Source organism: Schistocerca cancellata, chromosome 6 (genome assembly GCF_023864275.1).
Source record: "Schistocerca cancellata isolate TAMUIC-IGC-003103 chromosome 6, iqSchCanc2.1, whole genome shotgun sequence".
Classification (NCBI taxonomy): Eukaryota; Metazoa; Arthropoda; class Insecta; order Orthoptera; family Acrididae; genus Schistocerca; species Schistocerca cancellata.
The window spans coordinates 505106195-505119585 of NC_064631.1; the positions used below are offsets into that span (position 1 = coordinate 505106195).

The 13391-nt window shown below is 39.7% G+C and overlaps 1 protein-coding gene across 5 annotated transcripts in view; it reads left to right on the forward strand.

Moving 5' to 3' along the window:
* The window catches only part of LOC126088613 (uncharacterized), a 511853-nt gene that overhangs the window by 446743 nt on the left and 51719 nt on the right, over positions 1 to 13391 (forward strand). For 3 of the 5 annotated variants that reach the window (XM_049906837.1, XM_049906839.1, XM_049906840.1), the window contains exons 12-15: positions 3490 to 3625; positions 5545 to 5654; positions 6160 to 6363; positions 6447 to 6664. In XM_049906837.1, the coding sequence (XP_049762794.1) occupies positions 3490 to 3625; positions 5545 to 5654; positions 6160 to 6363; positions 6447 to 6664 (668 nt within the window). The remainder of the gene's footprint in view (positions 1 to 3489; positions 3626 to 5544; positions 5655 to 6159; positions 6364 to 6446; positions 6665 to 13391) is intronic. The other 2 variants (XM_049906838.1, XM_049906841.1) reach the window with 1 other exon arrangement.

The following is a 13391-nucleotide window of genomic DNA, read 5'->3' on the forward strand; positions in this document are numbered from 1 at the left end:
CCAAGCATATTGCAACAAACGGTGTATTTCTATCGCTGCTCATTTAGTTTTTATTGCCGTTTCAAATATACCGGTCATTTTTGAAACACCTTGTATGTACGAATAGTTTGCATCAATATACATCAGACAGAAGATGTATGGCAGTTATTCTTGCAATTCAGTTTTTGGGTGTACATGTTGTGTTCCTGATAATAATCTGTGTCAATAATAACTTAATAGTCTTAGACATGATCATTTTTTGTACATGCATTTACAATATCTTGCCAAACATATAATGGATACACACACCACGTTGCACATTGTATACTGTTATATAAAACCTATAATATATTGCAGTACATAAAAGCAGAACTATCAATAATGCAGATCATAAATCCTTGAGTAAGTATAAACATATTTCAGTTAACAACTATTTCAACCTGCCCTTAAAAAGATTGCCGTGGAGTTACTTTATATTATTTAGCAATCTACTATAAAACTGTCTTATAGCTCCAAGTGGACTCTGATCTGTAGCTTGTTTATTATTCTACATCTACATTTATACTCCGCAAGCCATCCAACGGTGTGTGGCGGAGGGCACTTTACGTGCCACTGTCATTACCTCCCTTTCCTGTTCCAGTCGCGTATGGTTCATGGGAAGAACGACTGTCTGAAAGCCTCTGTGCGCGCTCTAATCTCTCTAATTTTACATTCGTGATCTCCTCGGGAGGTATAAGTAGGGGGAAGCAATATATTCGATACCTCATCCAGAAACGCACCCTCTCGAAACCTGGCGAGCAAGCTACACCGCGATGCAGAGCGCCTCTCTTGCAGAGTCTGACACTTGAGTTTGTTAAACATCTCCGTAACGCTATCACGGTTACCAAATAACCCTGTGACGAAACGCGCCGCTCTTCTTTGGATCTTCTCTATCTCCTCTGTCAACCCGATCTGGTACGGATCCCACACTGATTATTCAGTATCCTATGATAATCACAACTAGTTCATGCATTGTAATTATGAATGCTTCTGTTCATTACACGTATTTCATCATTCTCTTTTGTAAACATTACAGTGTTAAGAACATCCAGTGAACACACAGTCAGTTAATTGTAATTTTTGAAGTAGTCACTACAGAACTGGCACCTGCTATCCTAACTGTTCTCTTTTGAAGCCTGAATATGCTATCCACTTAGGCTGTGGATGTGCCACACCAAATTTCAGCACCATATTGCAAATATGGATTAAAAAACATACTTGTTTAAGACCAGGAGGAGGTATATTTTAGAGGTATTATAGTGAGTAAATATTGCAGGTAACCTTTTTACAGATGTGGCTAATATGCTACGCCCATAGAGGACGTTCATCAATCACAATGCCTAAAAACTTAGTTTCTCAGATGTTTCAACTGTAGACTGGGTTTCAGTATGACATTTAGTTCAAAGTTGTCTCCATTGCTTTGGAATGCTAACTGCTCACTAGAACCACAGCTAACCATCAGTTACTAATACACACAAGAGACAAAAATGCCTATGAATACTTCTCTGGGGACTCCACATCTGAGAGTTTTGTATGCTGATTTTACTGTTAACAGCTTACTTTCATTCTTATAATATAGTTCTGTACACTGTCTTCTGTTTCAGAGATAAGAACTTAAAATCGTTTGTGCTGGTCCTCTGGTACCACAAGTTTGTAACTTGGATAATATTACTGCATGATTCCCAGAATCAAAGACCTTAGAAAAATCTAAAAATGTTCCAGTGACTATTTTTCCTTCATGTAGTCTGTTCAGCAGTGCATGGAAAAAAAATTATTCTGGTGTTATTGTGGACCTTCCTTTTCACTTGTGCTGCAAGTTGTTTAATAGGTTTTATTTACAGGAGAAAGATTCCACTCTTTCAAGTGTGTACCAAGTGTTGAAGTCAATGAAATTGGCCTTCGATTCTTTACCTCAGTGGTTGCTCCCTTTTTATTCACTGACCACATCTCAGTAAATTTTAAAAGCCCCTTGGGCAGTTGAACTGTTTATTAAATGTGTTATTGCTTTTATTAATTCATTTTGCATTCTTTAAGTGGTGTAGATGATATGGAATCCCAGTGAGTGGTTGTTTTTATTTTGAGTTTTGAGATTATTTTCATGACTTCATATTCCGTCACACTTGTTAGGTACAATGAATTACTCATTTTAACTGAGTTTAATTGTAATGTTGGTTCATCAATTTCTTCTATCCATGCATTACTGAAATGTTTTATGAAAGCCTCAAATACTGTCATGGGCTCCCTCACCAACACTCCATTTTTCTTTTAGTGCTTTGTTACTGCAGCCTGAATACTCTTTGCTTTCACATTCTCACTACAGTCAAGACTGTCTTACTGACGGTACTGAATTCACTTCTCTTTTCAGCTAATAGTTTGTGTTTAGAGTCTTCAGGGACTTCCTATTCATATTTTTGCTGCTTTTGTACTTTGTTAGGAAGTATTGCAATTTTGTATCTCTGAACAGCACACATGAGTCGTCCATATTTTCCTTTAATTTGTCAGTTTTGGGAAGAATTTTAAGATCCTTTGTGTAATCTGATTTCCTTAATTTTTTTACTACTGGACATGCCCACTTAAAATGTGGTTATATGTTTCATAGAAATGGCCCCACTTTTCATTAATATCATCAGTTTTGTATATCTTCTGCCGGTTTCTCTGTGAAAGGATCTCCTTAAGTTTGTCATGGTCATTTTTTTGTAAGAGAATAAGTCACTGTGCAGAACAGAATTATTTTGTGGTGAGTGTTAATCTCTGTGGATAGAGCTTTATGGCCAGGGAGAGAGAGAGAGAGAGAGAGAGAGAGAGAGAGAGAGAGAGAGAGAGAGAGATATTTTAGTGGTTCTTACCACTATGTCTTCCCTATTTAACTTCATAACAACATGGACAGAGCAAAACTGTGAGTCAAGTTTTCTTTTGGTTGGTAAAGAATTTGTATTGATATTGTTATAGCAATATAAAAGTCAGAATACCAAAGTAATTTACGTTATAGCTTAAATAGTCAATGTTCACATCTACTATTATTATAACCTGTTTTTTGTTTGTTGATAGTTTGTCCAGAAATTCTTCTAAATTGCAGAAGAATTACTCTACATCACCAATCAGTGTTTTTACACTCAGCATTTCTTACATAAATGTGCTAAAGGGCATGGATATGAAACATATATTACTCTCCTTTACTCTAAATGCCGAAGAGTTCACCTTACTTTGTTCTCTTAAATTTCCACTTGTGTTTATCAGCGAGGTTTAAAACCTCCACAGCACATACTATTTACATTTAAAAATATTTTTGCTGAAATCTTCTGTCTTTTAATTTTTTGCTACAATGTAAGCTTTGAGGTCAGAGATTTTTTCTGCGGTTGAACTAATGGGAGCAAAATTAAAAGAAACCTAAGCTAATTATATCTAGCACATTAATCAAGTAAACTTTGAACTTGAAGATCTTAATCTGAAATGACATAATTATCTGAACAGGTTTCTTCGTTATAGGTGGAGCACTTCATACCTACGCTCCTCGTCATGACTTTAATGCCATGGATTGCACTGACATTGTGATTGGCTCTGCTCGGGGAAGTAGACATCGTATAATGGACTACTACACACGAGACAGGTATGTGTACGCTATTTCATGGTGCATCATAGAATCTGTAAAATTCTTGTACTCGTAATTCATTGCTCCTAGCAGATTATTTTTAAAACGCAAAAATAACATTTATCTTGGACTGTATTTGTAGCTCCTGAGATAAATTCTCTATTTATTACTGAGCAATGCATGGCAGGTGTGTTATTGCAAATATCGTGTACTGTTCTTCAAAACTAAAACAAGAAAGATGTGAAGTTAGAGTGACTTGTAGGCAAAAGGCAGTAAATCTACTAAAACTGAAATATAGATTAAAAGTATTCCTTATTAGTCACTCCTCGCTTAAACTGACGTATCTCTGGATTCTTATTTTACTTGCTAATTTTAATGTTCTAATTAAAGTAAATTGTCATGTTTAAATAGTCACTTCACTCCCCACCAGTGGTTATGTTTCATGAACTTACTCTTGTGCTATTGCTATACAGAGTAATGAAAAACAGCAGATGAATGGGATACTGAAAGAAATTGGAAAACAGCAAATTTACAGTGTATCTGCTAATGAAAGCTATCCATTTATGGTTATGTTAAATGTAAAAAGAAAAACTCAATGCATAATTAGCAGAATGTCAGTAATGCTAATTTGTATTAACAGCACATCACAATCACTTTTTAAAAATTGTATAATATGATTCTTATTCTTTGTTTTGGTGTTTGCTCTGAAGTTCAGGTCTGTTCAGTTATCATCGTGGTTGTGTATGGTATAGTTTAGTTCACATCTTTCATTAATATGCTTGTGTCAACAGAAAGCTTTATTAATATAATAGAGGGAAACATTCCACGTGGGAAAAATATATCTAAAAAGAAAGATGATGAGACTTACCAAACAAAAGCGCTGGCAGGTCGATAGACACACAAACAAACACAAACATACACACAAAATTCAAGATTTTGCAACAAACAACGTCTGCTTGTGTCTGTGTATATGCGGATGGATATGTGTGTGTGTGCGAGTGTATACCTGTCCTTTTTTCCCACTAAGGTAAGTCTTTCCGTTCCCGGGATTGGAATGACTCCTTACCCTCTCCCTTAAAACCCACATCCTTTCGTCTTTCCCTCTCCTTCCCTCTTTCCTGACGAAGCAACCATTTGTTGTGAAAGCTTGAATTTTGTGTGTATGTTTGTGTTTGTTTGTGCGAAAGCTTTATTAATGTAGATTAAGAATATGAGGGTAATCATGGGGCTCCATATTTCATGTACCCCATTCTGAGTTTAATTTTATTCCTGTGATACAGCTCTTCAGTGTAATTCTCTGATTCCTTTTTTTATATTGATGGAATGAAATATAGTTTATTTTTGACTACATGATTATACAAAAATCAATTTAACTATAAAGCACAAAGGACTGCAGCCTTTAACTGGCACATAGTAATGATTTTTTTAGGATAGCTATTGCTTAGAGTTTTAAATTGTCTGAAACACCCAAATGTTCATGAATTAAATTTGACACATTGCCTAAATAAATAGAAAGAACACACAATTCTTGTGTGCTGGGTCAGATCACCTAGTTCCTTCTATTTCTTGTATTTATAACATAAATGACAAAAACTCTAAAAGTAGGGTTTTTTAATTTAGTAATGTTTGCATCTTAGAGTAATAAGATAGAATGCACTGTGGAATATGTAAATAGTGTGCGAATGACACGATGTCAGTATGAGGACCTATAAAAGGAATGTCCATTTACTATATTTCCTATTTCTCGTATAACATTCAAACTGTGATGCTTGCACAAATATGAGGTTTGGTGTCTTTCCCACAAAGGTTGTTGCATAGCAATCATCACTTCAGTAATTATGGACACCTGGCAAGCCACGGACGTGTAATAGCTCTATATTTGAATTTTCTGTGTGTGATTTATGTACTACAATGTAAAAGATGATTGTATCTTCCAGGTCCACTCCAAAAGTTGATAAGTTCTGGGGAGGAAATGATGATTTGACTGCAGCAATGGGTTTTGAAAAAGATGGAGTTACAACAATATTGTTTAGGAAGAAACTGAAAGGTATTTAAATCATTTAATTATAGAGCAACTAGTCAGTCAGAAGATGAGCTGCTATCTTGAGAAAGTGGTCGTCTATTAAATCATCGCCAAGACTGAGAATAATTCATCTACAAAGTAAATCAAATGCAACAATATTTTTATAAGGTCAAAACTAGTGGTTTATAATAAATGTCAGATTCTGATATCCTTCATCAAGAATATGAGGAGGATAGTAGTAAGGAGTTTTGGTAAATAGTTGTAGAACTGCATCTGATAATTATGTTATACAGAAATAAAATGTCCAAAACAGTAAATGCCATTGGCTGTATCACATATAGGCCCAAGTAATGGAAATGTGAAAAGTGAAAAACACAGTAATAGTGTTTCAGTCATTTTGTTTATTATACTATGATGAAAACATACATATGTGGCTTTAATTAAAATTGTAATTAATAAGGTTCTGTTTTAGACAAAAGTAATAGTTTCTAGGTGTACTATTTTATTAAATATACAATATTTTACACAGCTGTGGAGCCTACTGATCACACAATTGAGGAGGACTTAATGCATGTTATCTGGGCTAAAGGACAAGAGCCAAACAGATACATACACAATCCCAAATCAGGCTTAGAGAAGGATAAAGCGTCAGTGAAAGACTTTTATCGTCAGGATGAGTTGAAGTATCACGGTCATGGCTCACAAAGAGGACAGACGACTCTCAACTTCTATGGTAATACTATCACCAACGATTTAATCTCAAGCTAAGCAAAGTGTGTAATACCTCAGTATTTTATTTGCCAACTTTTTCTACAGAAGAAGCAGAGCGTGAGCAGAAAACTGCAGCCACTGCTGATGCCAGCATCTGTGGTGGTCACTGGCGAACTCCTCGTGGATGTGATCCTGAGAAGGGCCAGTGCGAGTATTATGCCCGGTGGGAACATCACAACAAAAAGGATGAGCTTCGATTTACAATACATACAAAGCACACTGACACATGGACAGGAATTGGCTTCTCAAATGATACAAGAATGGTAAATAAATACAAGTATAAAGTACAACACCTGCCAAATATCTGTTGTAGTGAGGTGTTCATGTCATAAGTTTCCCTCCTGATTATTAGCTCACATATAAAGTCATAGAGAGCAGTTAAAATGTTAGTTAAAGTCGTCATTGTAATATGTCTACTGCATACTGCTGTAAATGGGATCTCATAACATGTAGCCTTTCGTTTGAAACTCCACACTAGGAGTTACTATAGTTTTTTGAGATTTTCAATGTGAATAATGACATTTATCTGCTACCATAATGAAGTAGCCAGCGTGATTCACTTATGCCAGGTAAAATGAACTTTGACGTCTTTATGTGAAATGTACATTGGTGGTAGTAGATTGTTATGCAGTCAGCTTCATATGGTGGTTTTTGGAATTTTCTCAACAGTGTTCCTTGGAAACAACATTGCCTTGCCTCCAGTGATTCCCATTTCAGTTCCCAGAGCACCGCCATAATAACTGCATGTTTATTGAACCTGTTCATAACAAGTTAGCGGCCCACTTCTGAGCCACTTTAATATCTTCCTGTAATCCAACCTTGTGTCGCATTGTCCTGTTGGAATTGCCCAAGTCTTTCGGAATGCACAATGGACATGAATGGATGCAGGTGATCAGACGGAATGCTTATGTACATGTCACCTATCAGAGTCGTATCTAGACATATCAGGTGTCCCATATCACTCCAACTGCACACGCCCAACACCATTACAGAGCCTCCACCAGCTTGAACAGTTCCCTGCTGACATGCAGGGTCCATGGAGTCATGAGGTTGCCTCCGTACCCGTTCATGTCCATCCACTTTATACAATTTGAAATGAGACTCATCCAACCAGGCAACATGTTTCCAGTAATCAACAGTCCAATAGCAACCCAGATGAGGTGTAATGCTTTGTGTCATGCAGTCGTCAAGGGTACGCGAGTGGCCTTCAGCTCTGAAAGCCCATATCGATGATGTTTTGTTGAATGGTTCACATGCTGACACTTATTGATGGCACAGCATTGAAATCTGCTGCAATTTGTGGAAGGGTTACACTTTCGTCATGTTGAACAATTGTCTTTGATCATCCTTGGTCCTGTTCTTGCAGGATCTTTTTCTGGCTGCAACAGTGTTGTAGATTTGATGTTTAACCAGATTTCTGATATTCACGGTACACTTGTGAAATGGTCATACGGAAAAATACCCACTTCATTGCTACCTCAGAGATGCTGTGTCCCACTGCTCGTGTGCTGACTATTACACCACATTCAAACTCACTTAAATCTTGATAACCTGCCATTGTAGCAGCAGTAACTGATCTGACAACTATGCCAGACACTTACTGTCTTATACAGGTGTTGCCGACTGCAGTGCTGTATTCTGCCTGTTTACATATCTCTGTATTTTAATACAGTTTCTTAGCCACTTCAATGTATTTAAAAAGCTTCTTAAATCATTCAGCACCCAGGATCGCATGAATATTGCTTCACTTAAAACAACCTGTTTTGACAGACTGTGCTGTCATCTTCAGGGCTTACAAAAATCTTTTTGTTTTGAAACGTGTTCATTCTACGTTGGAGCTCATGCCAGCTTGTCACCTGGAGATAACAGAAATGTCCATGGAAACCAGTTGTTTTAAATAAAGAAATATTTATGTGATCTTGGCCATTGAATATTTTTAGCAAGTAAAACAGATTACTGCTTTGGTCTTCCCAAAATTAGAGAATTCCATCAAACGCTTCTGTTCTCTTCTTGTCTGAACTGCTTATCATCCATGCTTCACTTCCATACAAGGCTACACTCCAGACAAATACTGTCAGAAAATACATTGTATGCTATTGCCAGTCTGCATTTTATATCCTCTCTACTTTGGCTATCCTAAATTATTTTTCTGCCCAAATAGCAAAACTCATCTACTTCTGGCATCTCATTTCATTTTATTTTGTTGATGTTCATCTTATATAACCTCATTTCCAGACACTGTCCATTCTGTTCAATTGCACATCAAAGTCTTTGTCTGCCTATGCCAGAATTACAGTCTCACCAGCAGACTTCAAAGTTTTTATTTCTTCTCCCTGAATTTTAATTCTGTCTCCAAATTTCTCCTCTGCTTCCTTTACTACTTGCTCAATAAACAGGTTGAATAACATTAGGTACATAGACTACAACCCTGTCTCACTCCTGTCTGAAATAAGGCTTCCCTTTCATATCCTTAGACTCTTAAAATTGCACTCTGGTTTCTGTACAAGTTGTAAATAATCTTTTGCTCCCTTGTTTTTTATTGGGTCTATCTACCAGCACTTTCTCGTTTGGTAAGTCACAGCATCTTTGTTTTATATATATATATATAGTTATAATAGAAGGAAACATTCCATGAAGGAAAAATATACCTAAAAACAAAGATGATGTGATTTACCAAATGAAAGTGCTGGCAGGTCGACAGATCTCCTTCCCTCTTTCCTGATGAGGCAACAGTTTGTTGCGAAAGCTTGAATTTTGTGTGTATGTTTGTGTTCGTTTGTGTGTCTGTCGACCTGCCAGCACTTTCATTTGGTAAGTCACATCATCTTTGTTTTTTATATATATATATATATATATATATATATATATATATATATATATATATATATATATATATATATATATATATATATATATATATATATATAAAAAGAAAGATGATGAGACTTACCCAACAAAAGCGCTGGCAGGTCGATAGACACACAAATAAACACAAACATACACACAAAACTCTAGCTTTCGCAACCAATGGTTGCCTCGTCAGGAAAGAGGGAAGGAGAAGGAAAGACAAAAGGATTGGGTTTTAAGGGAGAGGGTAAGGAGTCATTCCAATCCCGGGAGCGGAAAGACTTACCTTAGGGGGAAAAAAGTACAGGTTTACACTCGCACAAATGTCTGCTTGTGTCTGTGTATGTGTGGATGGATATGTGTGTGTATCCTAATCCTACCCCTAATGATCCAACTCCCCAAGACACTATCCAAATTGAACCTTGCCTGGAACAGTTCCGTCCTCCGTCACAGCGGGACCCACCTCCTCTTCCCCAAAATCACCCTCTCCAAACCTTCCAGGAATTTCTGACTTCCAGCCTTGCCTCTCAGTCCTTCTTAAAAAACCTTAATCCTACTCCCAACATCACCACTGCTGAAGCCCAGGCTATCCGTGATCTGAAGGCTGACCGGTCCATCGTCATTCTTCCGGCGGACAAGGGTTCCACGACCGTGGTACTTGATCGTCGGGAGTATGTGGCTGAGGGACTGCGTCAGCTTTCAGACAACACCACATACAAAGTCTGCCAAGGTAATCCCATTCCTGATGTCCAGGCAGAGCTTCAAGGAATCCTCAGAACCTTAGGCCCCCTACAAAACCTTTCACCTGACTCCATCAACCTCCTGACCCCACCAACACCCCGCACCCCTACCTTCTACCTTCTTCCTAAAATTCACAAACCCAATCATCCCGGCCGCCCCATTGTAGCCGGTTACCAAGCCCCCACAGAACGTATCTCTGCCTACGTAGATCAACACCTTCAACCCATTACATGCAGTCTCCCATCCTTCATCAAAGACACCAACCACTTTCTCGAACGCCTGGAATCCTTACCCAATCCGTTACCCCCAGAAACCATCCTTGTAACCATTGATGCCACTTCCTTATACACAAATATCCCGCACGTCCAGGGCCTCGCTGCGATGGAGCACTTCCTTTCACGCCGATCACCTGCCACCCTACCTAAAACCTCTTTCCTCATTACCTTAGCCAGCTTCATCCTGACCCACAACTTCTTCACTTTTGAAAACCAGACATACCAACAATTAAAGGGAACAGCCATGGGTACCAGGATGGCCCCCTCGTATGCCAACCTATTCATGGGTCGCTTAGAGGAAGCCTTCTTGGTTACCCAGGCCTGCCAACCCAAAGTTTGGTACAGATTTATTGACGACATCTTCATGATCTGGACTCACAGTGAAGAAGAACTCCAGAATTTCCTCTCCCACCTCAACTCCTTTGGTTCCATCAGATTCACCTGGTCCTACTCCAAATCCCATGCCACTTTCCTTGATGTTGACCTTCACCTGTCCAATGGCCAGCTTCACACGTCTGTCCACATCAAACCCACCAACAAGCAACAGTACCTCCATTACGACAGCTGCCACCCATTCCACATCAAACGGTCCCTTCCCTACAGCCTAGGTCTTCGTGGCAAACGAATCTGCTCCAGTCCGGAATCCCTGAAGCATTACACCAACAACCTGACAACAGCTTTCGCATCCAGCAACTACCCTCCCAACCTGGTACAGAAGCAAATAAACAGAGCCACTTCCTCATCCTCCCAAACCCAGAACCTCCCACAGAAGAACCACAAAAGTGCCCCACTTGTGACAGGATACTTTCCGGGACTGGATCAGATTCTGAATGTGGCTCTCCAGCAGGGATACGACTTCCTCAAATCCTGCCCTGAAATGAGATCCATCCTTCATGAAATCCTCCCCACTCCACCAAGAGTGTCTTTCCGCCGTCCACCTAACCTTCGTAACCTCTTAGTACATCCCTATGAAATCCCCAAACCACCTTCCCCACCCTCTGGCTCCTACCCTTGTAACCGCCCCCGGTGTAAAACCTGTCCCATGCACCCTCCCACCACCACCTACTCCAGTCCTGTAACCCGGAAGATGTACACGATCAAAGGCAGAGCCACGTGTGAAAGCACCCACGTGATCTACCAACTGACCTGCCTGCACTGTGATGCATTCTATGTGGGAATGACCAGCAACAAACTGTCCCTTCGCATGAATGGACACAGGCAGACAGTGTTTGTTGGTAATGAGGATCACCCTGTGGCTAAACATGCCTTGGTGCACGACCAGCACATCTTGGCGCAGTGTTACACCGTCCGGGTTATCTGGATACTTCCTACTAACACCAACCTATCCGAACTCCGGAGATGGGAACTTGCTCTTCAATATATCCTCTCTTCCCGTTATCCACCAGGCCTCAATCTCCGCTAATTTCAAGTTGCCGCCACTCATACCTCACCTGTCATTCAACAACATCTTTGCCTCTGCACTTCTGCCTCGACTGACATCTCTGCCCAAACTCTTTGTCTTTAAATATGTCTGCTTGTGTCTGTATATGTGTGGATGGATATGTGTGTGTGTGCGAGTGTATACCCGTCCTTTTTTCCCCATAAGGTAAGTCTTTCCGCTCCCGGGACTGGAATGACTCCTTACCCTCTCCCTTAAAACCCACATCCTTTCGTCTTTCCCTCTCCTTCCCTCTTTCCTGATGAGGCAACAGTTTGTTGCGAAAGCTTGAATTTTGTGTGTATGTTTGTGTTTGTTTGTGTGTCTATCGACCTGCCAGCGCTTTTGTTTGGTAAGTTTCATCATCTTTCTTTTTAGATATATTTTTCCCACATGGAATGTTTCCCTCTATTATATTCATATATATATATATATATATATATAATTGTTAGCTTCATTTCCATAATCTGCCACCACCAAACCACCCTTTTAATACATCCTCACGTAGTTTTTTCGAAATTTTCCTGTATTTCTCCACCCTTTAACGTGTTTTGGCGGCACTAACCTTTATGCACATCATTATCTACCTACACAAGTTCACCACAGGATCAACATAGCCCAGCTCTAACCAACCCTTTTTCGCCTTTTTTCACACCAGATCTCCATTTGCTTTCTAGTTTTACCTTTATCTCTCCCCATATATTTTTATATTTATTTTCATTTTCATTTCAGCCTCGTGTTCCACTTTCCACCTTCTAGTACCATGTCACCCTCACAACACCTCCACAACGACCCCATTAAGTTTTATTTACATTCCCTCCGCAAACATGCCTTCGCCCTAGCCAGATTACACTCCCATATTTTATTTTCTCAGGCTTGTCTGACATTTGGCATCACCCCCAAAGGCCTCACACTTAAAGTTCCCATCTCTGGCTGCAACCCTTCTTTCCATCAGTCCCTATACCAGTTCCAAACCGAACAATCCATTGCCCTCACCCACCTAATCCTTCACCTACACATCCACTCAGCCAATCAACACACCCATCAACTCCTGTCCCTAATAAAAGTCCTCAATCTTTCCTCTCCCACATCCACACCGGTTGTTCAGAGCATCCTCCTACAGGCCAACCGCAAATTAGAAAAGCATGCCACCCTCCACCTTAAAAAACTATCCAATCTCCTGGTTTCCCACCTCCGGAAAGGCAACTCACTCACCCTTCACAACCTTTCCAGCAAACCTCAACCTCCTCTCATTGCACACAAACCCAGTCTCTCCCATCTACTCAATCTCCCACTTCCAGCTCCACTCCCTCCAAAACCTCAAAATTCCAATCAACACAATCTGGAACCACAACACCCCAATTCAGTAGTTAACCTCTCCTCCAAACCTCTCTCCCAATCCGAAACCTCTGTCCTATCCAAAGGCCTCACCTTCAGCCCCACTCCCAGATTTAACCAAACAGCCCTTGTCAAAGATTTACTGTCCTACACCCGTACTCTCTGCTGGAAATATCACTTTGCCACGAAGAAAAATGATCCTAATCCTACTCCTAATGATCCAACTCCCCAAGATACTATCCAAATTGAACCATGCCTGGAACAGTTCCGTCCTCCGTCACAGCGGGACCCACCTCCTCTTCCTCAAAATCACCCTCTCCTAACCTTCCAGGAATTTCTGACTTCCAGCCT